Source organism: Penicillium cataractarum (assembly GCF_028827025.1).
Source record: "Penicillium cataractarum strain IBT 29864 chromosome Unknown utg000007l, whole genome shotgun sequence".
Lineage (NCBI taxonomy): Eukaryota > Fungi > Ascomycota > Eurotiomycetes > Eurotiales > Aspergillaceae > Penicillium > Penicillium cataractarum.
This window is the reverse complement of record NW_026622743.1, coordinates 824,671-838,938: the sequence shown is the minus strand read 5'-3', so window position 1 is coordinate 838,938 and position 14,268 is coordinate 824,671. Positions and strand designations below refer to the sequence as shown.

Genomic DNA, 14,268 nt, shown 5'->3' with positions numbered 1-14,268 from the left:
CGTATGCCCGTTTTGATGTTGTACGTGAGTATCATAAATCTTTGCCTTCCTCGTATGAACAATTCCAATGCATGTCTCATATTTCAGGATCTTCGTTTTAAAAATCCTCAAGCTCATCACTATCCCATTCATCTTCGCGATCGTTCTGCACCAACTCCAAGAACCGCTGGAGCCCGATCATGCCCCGCGGCTCCTGAGGGGCGCCGTTGCGTGGCTGCTCCGCTCGTCGCGCAGGTCGGTTGCGGTTGCGATTGCGGATTTCCGCCATCGCCCGGGCTTGTTCCTCACGCTCCATGGCGGCACGAGCTGCAGCATCTTGGCCGGGATGGTTTGCGCCTGGACCGCGGCCTGCGCCTGGAACTCGAGGAGGGACGGGGGCTGGAGGAGGAGGGCGGTGGTGGCGATCTTGGTCGTCGTCGCTGAAGTCAAAGTCCCATGCTGGGCGGTCATCATCTTCGTCCGAGGAGCTCCATTCGCTTTCCGTGTCGTTATCCAGCTCAACGTCCTGCACGGCTCCATCATGATCTTCGTCGTCAAAGACAAGCAGTGCTTCTGGGATCCGGTGCAGCGCTTCGGCACCTTCTGGATCCAGTCCGTCGCCACCCTCCAAGTCCCACAAGCGGTTATAGCACGTGCTGCTAGTCTGATTGAAGTGGCTATACGGGTTATCCGGTGACAACCAGGCTGAGCATAGATAGCAGAAATGTGTATCGCACTGGAAGCAGCGCATGTGGTTGCAGCCCATGCGTTTCTGGCAAGGAACCGTGCATGTCGGGCATTGAGAGGTGTACAAGCGCATGTATTCTTCGGTTGCCGTTTCTTCGGCAGACAGCTCCTCGACCTTGCGCTGAGGCATGCACCTGACGAGTTCACCATGCCAGCCCTTTCGGCAGACGCTACAGAAGGCATAGTTACACTCTTCGCAGATGGCAACTCGTTCAGCAACGGGGGGAGATCTCCCTTTTCCCCTAGCGGATCAAAGGTAGGTTCCTCCTCATCTTCAGAAGCATCGGCGTCATCGGCGTCGGCCATGGGGTCGCTGGGTTTGGGATGCCGCTTTGATCTGGCTGCCCCTTGGCACCACTGGCGGGGGCAATATACCGTAGTCTTATCGGATTCAATCTTCTTCTTGCGTTTGAGGAAGACATATCGTTGCACTATCTCTGTGGATAGAGGGATTTCAAGAAGCTCACTGGGACCGAGAGTACGATCGCGCTTCTTGCGGCGAGGAGTCTGACCGTCACCTGGAGCAAGTGTCGGGCTCTGGCTTTTCTCACAGTCCGGGGCCAAGCACCTCACACTGTCCACGTCACCCTCAGCAATGCAAGTGTTGTAGAAGTCTTGCAGACAAGGGACGCAAAACACGTGGGAGCAGCGCAGTAGTCGGTGGCAAGTGGCGCCTTTTTTCGGTTCCAGACATACCCCGCATTCAAAAGTTTCCTGTTCAAACTTCTCGCGCTCGGCCTTGCTGTTGAAATCCAACAGAGCGATCTTCAGGTCCCGTGATAGACACAATTCTCCATCCGTAGTATCCTGGATGCCAAAGGCCGACTCGGCCGATTGTTGAAGATGGTCAATATAAGTGTAGACCACCATATCCCGCCCGCATTCTTCCCATAGTCGGGTACAATCGTCGTTCAGTTTCGCAAGGACCGTTGACGGGAGCCATAACGGATGAGTAGTAAGCCGAACGATCGGGGGTTTCTCGGTGGGATAGCCATCGGGCAATTCGATGCTCAGGTTTAACGGGGGAAGATGCGAGAGGATGTGAACGTCACGGGCGGCATTCTGGCCCAAGTCGGCTTTAAAGCCATCGACAGAGGTTGGCGGCGTTAGCGCCGGTGGGGGTCCGAGATCGAGGGGCTGTTGGAAGCAGACTTGGGTAGGCGACGGGAGGGTGACTGGGAGCTCGAGGGTCGCCTTGAAAGGGTTGTCCGGGTCGATCTTGATCTCTGGATAGATGGCGGCGATGGAGGACAATTCGATGGACCGGTCGTCCTCGTCCTGAATTTCGGCCATGGTGCGACCAGCCCTGAAAGTGGCGGTCTCAAAGTCAGGACACAAAGGATTCTTTTTGAGAGGACGTTGTTATACAATCGTAGTCGTACTCGCCATACGACTCGAAATATCCCGGGTGGTTTAGCAGGCAGCGGCCATGGCTGCCGTTGTAGAAGGGTTGCGTACAAGGTCTAAAGTGGAGATGGCGAACGGGGGATTTTAAATCACCCCCAGTGGCGATTAGGAAGGGAATAGGGGGGGAAAGAGGCACGTCTGCGCGAAAAAAAGCCTTCAATAAGCACTGTATGAACAGCCCAGTGGGCTACGAGAATAACCCACAATCAGGGTATTCTTGTGCGGACTATTCGCGCTCGGTCCAGGCGAGTCCACTGTACTGGAGAGGGGTCTATCAAATGATGTAACAAGAAAGCGGGAGTATAAGATGACAGGGACTGCGTCATGATTTGGAACAAATAAGTGAGGTGAGGGTGGGATGAAGAAAGAGCAGGAGATGAGGTGAAGGAAAGAGATGGGAGGGGAGGCGAGGGAGGCGAGAAGGGGAGTAAAAAAAAAAAGAACTCCCTTTGGTGCCTGAAGGGGAATTTATTTTTGTGTTTGACTGAGAGGGTTTGGTTTCCCCCCTCCTGCAGTTTTCCGCCCCGCCGTGACTGTCGTTTCTTATCGTTATCGTGGCTTTAATCGGGCCGAGCCTAGGTCTTGACCAGCTCACTGGTTACAATACTTACGACCAACTGAGCTTCCTTCCTTTGTTTCCTTGACTCGTCCCTTCGTCTATTTCTACTTCTCAAGGAGCACGAGGAGCACGAGGACACCTCCCAATTTCAAAATGGGCGACACTCCACTGGCCTCCCTGTCTTTGACTCACGTTCACTACGTGCGTTGTTCTCCTCTGCATCGTTGGCTTTGGGCTGCAACGAGCTAACTGTCCCCAATAGAACCCCGAGGATCCGCTGTCCTTTGCGTCGGCATGGCTGGCACTACTGCCCCAGGCTCTTTGCGTCTCCTATGCCACCCTGGTCTGGGCCTCGAGAGAGGTGGAGGTGATCCTGATGTTCGCTGGACAGCTGGGCTGTGAGGCATTGAACTTTGTGCTGAAGCGCATCATCAAGGAAGAGCGCCCGAAGGGTAAGGTTCCTTTTCCCCGTATTCGAATTTCATACTGCACAAGGATAGGCGCTAATGTGGTCAAATGCATGTCTACAGAAATGTTCGGCAAAGGTTACGGCATGCCATCCTCCCACGCTCAATTCATGACCTATTTCGCCATTTACATGTCCCTCTTCCTCGTGTTTCGACACTCTCCATCCTACGCGGGCTCCTACCCTTACTCTGATTTCCTGCTCCGAACTGCCTTGACGGTGGGGCTTTGTGCCAGCGCGGTCGCGGTTTCTGCCAGTCGTGTCTACCTGAGCTACCATACCCCCCGACAGGTTCTGGCAGGCTCCGTGGTTGGTTTCGCATGTGCCTGTGGCTGGTTCGTGGTCACTGGGCTGCTCCGACGCTCGGGTTGGATTGACTGGGTGACCGAGCTGACCGTATCTCGTCTGTTGCGAATTCGCGATCTGGTGGTGAGTGAAGACTTGGCCGAGGCCGGCTGGCAACGATGGGAAGGACAGAGGTTGAAGAAGCGCCACAGTGAAGCGGGCAAGTCGGACTGAGAAGATACCGTCAAGGAATATTGTAGTTTTTTGTATAGTTCCTCCTGCTTGTTGTCCAAATTTATAGCAGTGCCTGTCTTTCGGACATATTCATTAGGGTCGGCACTTATGACGACTCCCCCGTTCGCGAATATATATACTTTGACACAAACCACATCCATACCTACTTCCACCGTTACACTTTTACTTGCAAAAACCAAGCGGGCGGGCTTTTAGACTGGAACCAAGCCCGTTTGCCCAATAAACAAACCCCAACCATAAATCGTGTATTTTTTTTCCAAAAAAATCATCTCAGCGACATCTCAAAAGTTGAAGTAATGTCAGGTCAGAAAAACAAAAAAGAAATGAACTCCGAATAGGGGAATCGAACCCCTGGCTGTCGTGTGAGAGACGACGATGTTAGCCACTACACCAATTCGGAAGCTTGCTAACCAGAAACCACTAGGCTATTGTGGCTGGTTGATGTGTAGTTGACCATAATTTTGATTAATACCCACATTTGAACTTATACTATTCAGAGGCATGCGTCTTTAAGTGGCCATCCTGCCAAGTTTATGGTTATTGTCATTGATTAGGATGGTTTATAGATCGAATAGGTGGCAGAAAAATAGGCCCTCTCACATTTTTCTCAGTATAAGCTCATTAAAAATACATAGTGTATCAATGGCTTCATAGAGTTCGAGTACCTGATGGTCCCTGGCCTTTTGGCTACTACTGGTCACGAGCCGTAGGTAGAGGCCAATCGCTGATACGCGTAGGCCACGTGACTGCTATCAGCCAGCATTGATCACCGCAACTCCGCGGTCTGCTGTCGCGACAACCCTGACGAGACCTATTCAATCATGGCTCAAGCTGCGAGATGATCCTGCCTGCTGAGGTCACTTTATTCTCAGGGCGGTTCAACTTCCATCTCAACTCTCGTTCACCCTAATGTCCCTTGTTTTCCGACCAGTCATATTGCGCCTCCCCACCACCACAACTAGCCGCACGATCAACCGTCCAACGATTCTCCTGTGAGGCCAGCATTGTCCGAGAGAACGCCAGAATGGATATCCCAACCACCCCCACCGACTCCAATCTGCCCGACCCGGAACACCACATTGTCAAGGCCGATGAGGTAGATCAGACTGGCACGGATATCTCTCCTGTCTCCGACGACCAATTGTTGGAGCAGATAGCAGAGGGTCTGCGACAAGAGCAGGCCTCATCTGCTGCACCTGAGGCGATACCAGCTTCCCCACAGACAGAGGCGGCCGGAAAACGACCCGAATTGCGACGAGACGGATCAGCCCCTCCACCGCCACTACAACCACCTCCCCCCGCACCCGTTCAGCAGAATGCGGACCGACCAACCGACTCCTCGCTGAGCTTGGCTCAGCTGCGGAGACTGGTGCAAGAGATGCCCAAGGTCGAGCAGCCCGCGTATGCTTTCGAATATGCCGATGCGCAGCCGTTCCCAGACGAGCTGGAAGAATGGTTCCAGTACAATGAGTTTGATCGCGTGATGCTGATGGGTATGAAAGCTACCTTTGAAAGGCAATGGAGTGCTTTCTGTCAGCAGAATGTTTCGGGCGCCAGTGGACAGTCGTGGGTCGATGTATCCGAGGATCTTCGCCGATCATTTATGATGCGATCTTTGGACAATCTGCAACACATGGACGTTTCTGTGCGGCTGGAGGCACTGGAGAACATTTGCTATGCGGTCACTGGTGTATGGGGCGTCACGGGTGGACGATCTGTCCCGGACTATCCTACAAACATGGACGCCCGGTCAGCGGCCGAGACACCTCAGTCGAAATCACTACAGATTGACTGGATCGAGGAGAACGTGACTCTTCTCCAGCAATGCTCGGGGATCCCAGTCTTGATTTTGAGGTTATCACAGCTGTTTGATAAGAATCGTGCCACGCTTGGTCCAGACCCAGATGGGATTGAGTTTGAACGACTTAATCCAGGTGATATTGCCGCGCCGGAGCGCGAAGCCAACCTGGTTCTTACCTTGCTCTACTTTGCAATTGAAGTCGGCCGACGGCAAGAAGCCCGAGATACTCAAAACACTTTGATCCGCGATGCCCTTGGCGAATCGAATCCTTGTTTACTGGTCACCATTGTGGAAATCATCGCGCGACTGAGATGGGATGAATCTGCCAATATACCTCTTACGAGAATCATTCTTTTGCTGTGGAAATCCATCCTTCTCGTCTTTGGCGGCAGTGATAAATTGAAGAGGACGAAAGAGGTTCTGGAGCCTCCTTTGATCTCAGAAGAGGATGCTGCAAACCGCAGAACGCCTTTCTTAACCGCAAAGCCCCTCGATTATCACATTTTCCGCCAGGAAATCACCTCCAAATACCCTTCTTACAACCCCCCTCCATCGATCGTTCCTCTGGAACTTGAAAATAATTCCATTCTACCCCCTCTCCCACAGCATCCCAGCAGGGCGACCTCCTCCAGCGGTCTTTTCTGCGGAGTCGGACCCTCGATTGCTGGTGGAAATGGCTCTATTATTCAACAGGCCGTTCATATCGCGACCCCGGCGCCGTCTCCGCCACCCTCTCCTATCGGTCCTGGTGGGAAGGCTGGCAAGAAACAAAACTACCAGACCAACCAGAATTTCCCGCTCATGTACCCCCCGTTGGATGATACCAGTAATCGCATCGGCGGAAAGGGCACTACAGAGCGACAGGACGTCTTGGTAGGCAAGCGTTGGGAGGGTAGTGATGTACCCGCGTCCGTCATTGAAGCCGGAAAGCTTTTCTCCACTCATGTGAAGATGACTCGGGCAATGCAACAACTGTGGGAAGAACGCGAGAATTTCATGAAGTACGATCGGGGCTGGAACCTCGAGAAGTCTTACCAACGAGTTCCCGATTTCCCGTCTCTCGATGATACTACCGGCGAACTGGACAATTTGGATCTGTCCGAAAGAGAGGATACCCCTCACAAGAAAGAAACGGATGATCCAGATGTACAGCGACGATTGGATGCCGTAGAATCGTTCTATGTCAGTACTTGAGAACAGTCTCGATTGAATGTGCCGAGCTAACATCATCTCATCTAGGCTCAAACATTGGCTCATCTTCAGTCCATCACAATCGTGTTCTTGAAGATCATTCTGACGAATGTCAGTGCTGTTGTGAACCAGGCGAATTCTCAAACCTCTCAGAACATGAGGTACGAAAGATCAACACACTACAATAAACGACTATGCTAATTCCCAAGTAGTAATGGCCATGGCATCAATGGGTCATCTGCAGACTTTTTCTCTGATTCCTCCATTGACGAATTGGATAATATTCGGTTACGAGAAATCACCGGTAAAGCCGTATCCGGTACTCTACTTCTTTTGTTAAAGTGGTTTAAGCGATCTCGTCAGTCTCATGTCTTGTTTATCAAGTTCTCCCGTGCACGCCTTACTGACCTACGCAGATGTTCTTAAATTCGAATATATGACTCAGCTACTACTTGACTCGAACTACTTGCCTCTAATTTTGAAGATGTTCGCCCATCAAGATGTGGATCAAGCCGTGGCGCAGAAAAATGACCGCGAGGACCTGGCGTAAGTTGACGTGGTGGACTTTTTCACATCGAACAGTTCTAACTTGATATTATATAGTTTCTTCCATTTTTGCAGCGAGCACTCTGATTACGCGGTACAGACCCAGCAACCGGATGACGGTGACACTGAGAGTGAGGACGAGGCTGTTCCGCCTCCCATCTCCCGCCATCGTCCCAATTTGAATACCGGCAGCAGCGGCGTTCGTCCTCTCTCCCCCGAAGAGTCCATCGCGGGTATACTTGACGGTCCGACCCGCCCTGAAGTCGATGAGCTCGGCTACCCCACGGCCCCTCTGCCCAAGGAACCCATCACCGTCTTCTCCTTCCGTAACTTCTTCTCTGCAATCAACTATCTTCACATCATGCAGAAGATTACTCGCGACAAGGCGCATCGCTGCCTTTTGCTTGTGCAGTATAGGTCGAGTACCATTCTCCGAAAGGGCCTTAAGATCCCGGACCCTCATCTTCGATTCTACACTCTCAAGCTTTTCAAGTCACAAGTGCCCTACTGCGGCCGCAAATGGCGCCAGAGCAACATGCGTGTCATCACCGCCATCTACCTGTACTGCCGACCAGAGCTGCGGGATGACTGGCTTGCCGGCTCGGATGTTGATGCCGAAGTTGAGGAAGCCCTACCTCTGGAACAAGCTCTTCGTGGATTGACACACTGGTGGCATCTACGTCAGTATAAGGATGTAATGGCTGGACCCGAGGGATCCAGCATGATGGAAGAGGAGAGAGATTTCTTTGTTCGGGAATTAGAGTCTATGGGATGGGGCTTTGCTGATGAATTGGCTGGCGATGACTCGGATCAAAGCAACCATATGGTAAACGGGAATGAGTGGGAGGGTGGCCAAATGCAGGCGGAGGGTGGCTGGCCACAGTGAGTATCATGAACCTGCTGCACAGCGACATAGACGAATTGCGTATACCCTGGCTATTGTACTAGCTCATTTTTACAACACTCGTTCATACCCGTACAGTAATAAATTCCGGGAATGCTTTCTCTTTCTTTAGTTGGATACATAGTTCTTATACTTGGGCGGTGTCGCGGCTATCGATAAGCATGTCTCACGTGACTGCTATTTTTTTTTTCTTTCAATCAACACCTGGGCAACGGCTCTCCAGCACCGAACATCACATCGCTCCCTGCCCATCATGTCGGACGAGATCGTTTGGCAGGTTATCAACCAGCAGTTTTGCTCCTACAAGCTCAAGTAAGTGTCTTGCATAAATTTCCTCCCATTTGGAAATTTTCTCTGCGTTGGTTTATCGGTCTGTCGAGTCTAGACACCGTCGACACTTAGAGATTGAATTGCAAAATTAAGATATGCAGAACATTTTGCTGACTTAAAAAACCTTTCCCGCTTCAGAACTACCAAGGAGCAAAACTTCTGCCGCAATGAACACAACGTAACTGGCCTGTGCAATCGGCAGTCCTGCCCGCTCGCCAACTCGCGATATGCGACGGTGCGCTCCGACCCCGAGACCGGAAATATGTACCTGTACATGAAGACCGTCGAACGTGCCCACATGCCCAGCAAATGGTGGGAACGTGTGCGCCTGTCCTCCAACTACGCCAAGGCGCTGGAGCAACTCGACGAGCGCCTGATCTACTGGCCCAAGTTCCTGGTCCACAAGTGCAAGCAGCGTCTCACCCGCCTCACGCAGGTGCAAATTCGCATGAGGAACATTGCCAAGGAGGAGGATCGCCTCGGTGAGAAGATTGTGCCCAAGTTGGCGCCTAAGATTCGCCGGCGTGAGGACACTCGTGAGCGGAAGGCTTTGTCTGCGGCCAAGGTGGAGCGTGCGATTGAGCGTGAGCTTATCGAGCGTCTGCGCAGTGGTGCCTATGGTGACCAGCCGCTTAATGTTGATGAGAACATCTGGAAGAAGGTTCTCCGTGGTCTGGAGCGCGCTGGTGAGGGTGAGCGTGATGAGGATATGGATGATGGAGAGGAGATTGAGGATGAGGAGGAGGAGGGTGTTGGTGAGGTTGAGTACGTCAGTGACCTCGATGAAGAGGAGGATCTGGAGGATATTGAGGACTGGCTGGGTGGTGACTCGGCCGACTCCAGCGACGACTACGATGAGGATGACGAGAGTGATGATGAGAGCGACGACGAGAGCGCGCCCAGCGAGGATGAGAAGAAGCCCAAGCCCGGTGCTAAGCGCAAGCATGCCGCTCCCCATGTCAAGCCGCGGAAGAAGGGTCCTCGTATCGAAATCGAGTACGAGACCGAGGGTGTTGGCAAGGATCATGTCATGGCGTAAACTATTCGCTGAATGGGTTGGGAAAAGTTTATGTGATCTTGCATGGCGTTTTACGGGTTGAGTTTTTTCTTTCTTTCTGTCAATGTGTTTTTTTTACTATGATCGGGCATCATACCCAGTTATTGCATCAATTGCTATACATATCTGTCAATATGGGTCTTAAATATCATTTCATGTCTATTAATTTCGTTTTCATTTGGGTTTGTCCTCTTGCTGGTCTCAGGTTGATTGACCTGCGATTCTTCTGAAACCTAGTTTGAGATCACGTGCCGTCGTCATGGGGTTGTGTTTCGGCGATCTTCACTGCCCGCCACTCTTTCAACTTCAACTCTTGTTTCCCACAGAAGCCGGCTCTTTTGTGGAACATACGAATAATCTCCTGCTGCAAGATTGACCCAATCTTCAATTCTACCTACTTCCGTCCGGCTTCTTTCTCCGCACTGTTGACTTCCTGCAGGGTTGTAGCTCCGCATCAACCCCACCCCACATCGAAGCTGTCCTCTACAGTCCACACGTTGCTCGAGTACACACCACCAATATCTCACCACACCTAGGGGCAGCGAAATGAGCTCGTATCTAGCGTCATTCAAATCCTCATCCTCCATCTCCAATGCTCTGGGGTCCAGACTCAACAGCCTCCGCCGGGCCATCACACTAGGCGACGAAGGAGACGACCCGGAGAACGAGGACTGCTCGCACATCTCCAACGCCCTTCGAGCATACTACACAGAAAAGGGGCGACCATTCCCTGGCTGGCTCCCTCCCGACCCCAAGGCCCCGCCCTCCGCTGCACCTCGCCCCATCGCAACCGCCTCCTCCGGACAATACGGGCAAGCCCCCGCCGGTGCCTACGGCCGGGGTGGCGGTCTAGGTGACCTTTGGGGTGACTCGGGTGCACCTTCACCAGGAAGTGCGCAAACTGCCAGTCTCCGTCGTGGCCGTGGTAGCGCCGCGAGTGGTGCAAGCGGTTCGGGCCTGACACCTGCCCAGAGTGCCCCGCCAGGCCCTGTCATGTCGCCCCCGCCTCAGCTCGCGCACTCGCAATCTCACTCTCCTTCGTCAGGTGGTCTGCACCCTTCGGGTGCTCGCCCGCTACCTAGCCAGCGTTCGGGATCGTATCAGTCGACACAGTCTGGGCGGTCTAGTCAGGATAGTAGATCCGGGGCTGGCTCGGCACAGGAACGGCTGCGGGCAAGGTTGCATGGTGGACGATCCCCCAGTCCAGGGAATATCGATCCGAGCGTTCGCAAGCCGGTGGGAGGATCGGGACGGCAATGGTAGAGTGGGGGGATATGGGTCGCATTGGATTGATTGCATTGCCCATCAAGCATGGCGCTCGGAGTTTGATATCATTTTCCGTTTTTGTTTTATGCTCTGCATTTCTCTGGTTGTAAATACAGTTCAAACCTTGAAACTCGTTAATGGAAGAAGGTTTATCGTATTCGTCACTGAGTTTAGTATCCACCCCAAAGTTATTATTTTATTTAACTTCTGTCTTCCAAAGTGGCTGACCATTGAACTTGGCATCGGCCTAAATGGCCGTGATGTTCTCTTACTTCCATGAGTCTCGACTCTTGATCCTTCCTATATCTAACGCAATTAACCCCCACATACATCAGCAAGGCCGTGTACGCGATGATACAAGCCCGGCCATTGGACAGGTCAAGCCCGCGTGGGATGGTCAATTTAGCTCGTTATCCCATTTTCAATTTTTAAATCCCCCCAGCTTTCGGGTCTACATCACTTTTTTCCCTTATTAACAAAAGATTGTTTTCTTTTTGCTTTTTGCGTCGGGACGCTTATCAGTCTCTTCGTGTCCACTCAGATTCTATGATACAAGCGATCTGGTAGAAGAATTTCGAGAAAGCGGTCGCTCAGAATCGGTCGCTTGGCCGACGGAGAAGTTGCTCGACATGCCCTCAAGGCCCGTCCAACAGATCCTGCAAGCCGACTTAAAAAAAAAAATTTCCCTTTGTTTTGAAACAAAATACGGACAATGGAGAAGGCACCGGTGAGTTACGATATCTATCAATTAGAGGTGACAAGGTCGTGGGAAAGCTCAACCGGCTCGTGGATATTTTCGAAGGCATTGATTATGACACTGCCATTGCCTTAGATTACCGCCATGCCCGAAGGCAGAAAGGGGCATTGCCATAACGGAGCTTCGAGGGAGAAGTGTCGTGATCGTTTAGCTGTGCATAGTAGAAATGTCCTTGTAGGAAGATAGGGATCCCGCTCTGATTCCCTGAGACAGACTGTTCCAGAACAGCACCTTCTTTTTAACCTTAATTTACGCCAACTTTAATTTTACTTTGTACCTTATGCCAGAGTGCGACAAAACTGCATTATAACTACGAACCCACCATACTAATTAGAAATTCTTACTACTTACTACTGCATATGCTGTCGTCATATCATTGTTTTTTCTCCGCTGCCCGGTGAGTATTACCTATCTCTTATGTGTTTTTACCTCCGTGGCATAAATGTCTACGGGATGGGCGCGTGGCACGACTGGGGTCATTCGAGGTGATCGTCTGAGGTCTTTTCACTGGAGTGACTTGCCGCACGACGTCAGCCACATTTGTATCCTTCTCCGGTGCGATTATTTGAGCAGTAACCGTAGCGCCTGTCCTGGTGGGTTAGAGAACCAGTGTAGTTTTAGGCCCTCTGGGCTAACATACGCTGAGAGGTGGTGGAAAAACTCCTTCATGTAAGCGAAATCAGCCTCTAGCCAACGCTATCGTAGGCATAGGCTTGTACTTAGGCGCGGGCGCGGGCGCTACAGCGCTCAGTAGGCGTAGGTAGTATAAGGGTTATAGAAAGCGGGGGTATTGAAGGATAATAATATGATCATAACACTTGAATAGGTATAGTAATGGGGATATTGAGTTAGCAAAGAGGTATGTCAAAAAAAAAGTGCCAAGAAGTGTGTCAGGAGAGGTATTGAAAGACATGGGTGTAGTAAGTAAGTTAGTATGATACTTTTAATAACTACGTAACTTGGTGTTACATGATAATTAATAAAAAATAATTTCAATCCAATACTAGTATATTAGAAGTCTCTAAAGTATGGAAAGACGTCCGCCAGCTCGCTGCCCGTCAATGAGGTTCGTTCGCATATATCAAGTATCCAGCGGATAGTGATACCAAAGGCTTCGATGGCGACTCCGAGGCCAGGCGGTGGTCATATACTACGCATCATTTTCGCGGGGTCAAACTCGGTCGTTATGGCCAGCTATTCGCTGTGCCTGTGTGACGCGATGATTGCATATACTTTAACATCGCTAACAGGAACGTTGCAGACTCTATGGCTGATGACTACATATTTAAGTTTCTAAATTGACCTCTGTCGTAGATTGGGGGTAGCATCCATATAAGTGTAGTGTATATTTAGAAGGCAGTCAAGTCAGTGGGGTTTTATGCGAGCTTCCTTTGGCATTGTGTAGGTCCCCAACTAAGCTTATTCCAGTCCCACAATATATATCGTCGTCATGTGTTTAATACAGATCACGTTTTTTAACACTGTTGGTCGTTCAACTGAAATATGAACTGGTTGTATAGTCAACCAACATGCGGAACTTTTCTGTCCATCCTCTGGCTTACACGTATACCTCTTTCTTTAATTATAACTTACATACCTTCTGATTCAGAGGTTTTCACTCGGCATAGTTAGCTACGGAAAGTTAAATTAGTTAGGCGATTATGTAAGAAGTATGTCGGTCGGGTCGGGTGTTTGAAAGTATAATGTAAAGCTTCAAGATGTAGTAGTAAAGTGACGTTTAACAACCAGTAATATCCATGTAATGTGTAATACTACGTTACAGGCTTCAGGACGTGCTTTAAACATCTTATCTAGGTCATAGTTCGGCGTCCAAGTCGACCTTGGTGGTGTTCATAACACTATACTAAGGGTGGGGCTTGAGGACATTTCATGGCTTGTTATTCGTTACCTTATGCTTTAGTCCCTTGTTTTGAGTACATCTGAACCTAATGATTCGTCAATAGTATAAAGGCTAGTCCTAGTTAGGCTAACAAGTCCCCCGGATGGGGTTTAAGTGGGCTTCCGCTGACATGTATCAACGCATATCATTCGTAATTTGAACTCCACCACCATCAGAAACTTGCCCCTTTGGTGTAGTGGAATCACATGGTACTTGTAATACTAAGGTCCCCGGATCAAACCCGGGAGGGGGCTCAAGTCTCAATCATTTTTTTGGGCCTGGATCAAAATTCCCAGGTGTGATATCTCTCCCCCCAACACTCGATAGACAGCGGCAAATTTTGCTTCTACCAGTGTTCCCGTCCGAGCTTAGTCATGATCACATGATCGTCCTTACCTTCCAAGGCCATTAGGTAGCTTAGGTACCCATAAATCCTAGCCAAAGTTTGAGACAAGCCCGTTTTTATACAGCAAAACCGCCCAACTTTTGACACCATTACTGCCGTTAATTTATTATCTGCCGTCAATTATCCATTAAGGCCGTTATAGATAACCGGCTAGGGATTCTTTTTCATATATGAAAAATTATACTCCAAGATTATCTTAAAAAGTTGTTCGGCTCTTAAGAACAATCGTGCAGATGTATAGTTTATATGTATCCTCTATATAAAATATACTGCAAAATTTACCAAAGTCTAATTACATTTATTAATCCCACATAATATCACGACAATATTACCCCTGATAGCTCTCCCGGCGAAGACAGCGCTCAGCGCGCCTCGTTCTCGACTTACCCCTCGAGGATGAGGATATCAAAGA

At 50.5% G+C, this 14,268-nt stretch overlaps 5 protein-coding genes across 5 annotated transcripts; 4 read left to right on the top strand and 1 right to left on the bottom strand.

The window, feature by feature from the left end:
• Positions 1 to 97: 97 nt before the first annotated feature.
• N7496_007944 (RBR-type E3 ubiquitin transferase) lies at positions 98 to 2,019 on the bottom strand (the record flags this gene model as incomplete). Its single annotated transcript, XM_056700863.1, has 2 exons — positions 98 to 896; positions 935 to 2,019. 2 exons carry the CDS (start codon positions 2,017 to 2,019, stop codon positions 98 to 100), a joined length of 1,884 nt encoding a protein of 627 aa, XP_056552926.1.
• Positions 2,020 to 2,845: 826 nt separating this feature from the next.
• Positions 2,846 to 3,677, top strand: N7496_007943 (phosphatase PAP2 family protein; the record flags this gene model as incomplete). Its single annotated transcript, XM_056700862.1, has 3 exons — positions 2,846 to 2,893; positions 2,955 to 3,144; positions 3,193 to 3,677. 3 exons carry the CDS (start codon positions 2,846 to 2,848, stop codon positions 3,675 to 3,677), a joined length of 723 nt encoding a protein of 240 aa, XP_056552925.1.
• A 1,045-nt stretch (positions 3,678 to 4,722) lies between these two features.
• Positions 4,723 to 8,122, top strand: N7496_007942 (FAR11/STRIP family protein; the record flags this gene model as incomplete). The annotated part of the gene is made up of 5 exons (XM_056700861.1): positions 4,723 to 6,681; positions 6,739 to 6,851; positions 6,903 to 7,009; positions 7,107 to 7,236; positions 7,294 to 8,122. The coding sequence occupies 5 exons, from the start codon at positions 4,723 to 4,725 to the stop codon at positions 8,120 to 8,122; spliced, it is 3,138 nt and encodes a 1,045-aa protein (XP_056552924.1).
• A 271-nt stretch (positions 8,123 to 8,393) lies between these two features.
• On the top strand, positions 8,394 to 9,509 carry N7496_007941 (ribosome biosynthesis protein MAK16; the record flags this gene model as incomplete). Its single annotated transcript, XM_056700860.1, has 2 exons — positions 8,394 to 8,452; positions 8,609 to 9,509. The coding sequence occupies 2 exons, from the start codon at positions 8,394 to 8,396 to the stop codon at positions 9,507 to 9,509; spliced, it is 960 nt and encodes a 319-aa protein (XP_056552923.1).
• Positions 9,510 to 10,073: 564 nt separating this feature from the next.
• On the top strand, positions 10,074 to 10,790 carry N7496_007940 (uncharacterized protein; the record flags this gene model as incomplete). Its single annotated transcript, XM_056700859.1, has 1 exon — positions 10,074 to 10,790. One exon carries the CDS (start codon positions 10,074 to 10,076, stop codon positions 10,788 to 10,790), a length of 717 nt encoding a protein of 238 aa, XP_056552922.1.
• Positions 10,791 to 14,268: the final 3,478 nt, after the last annotated feature.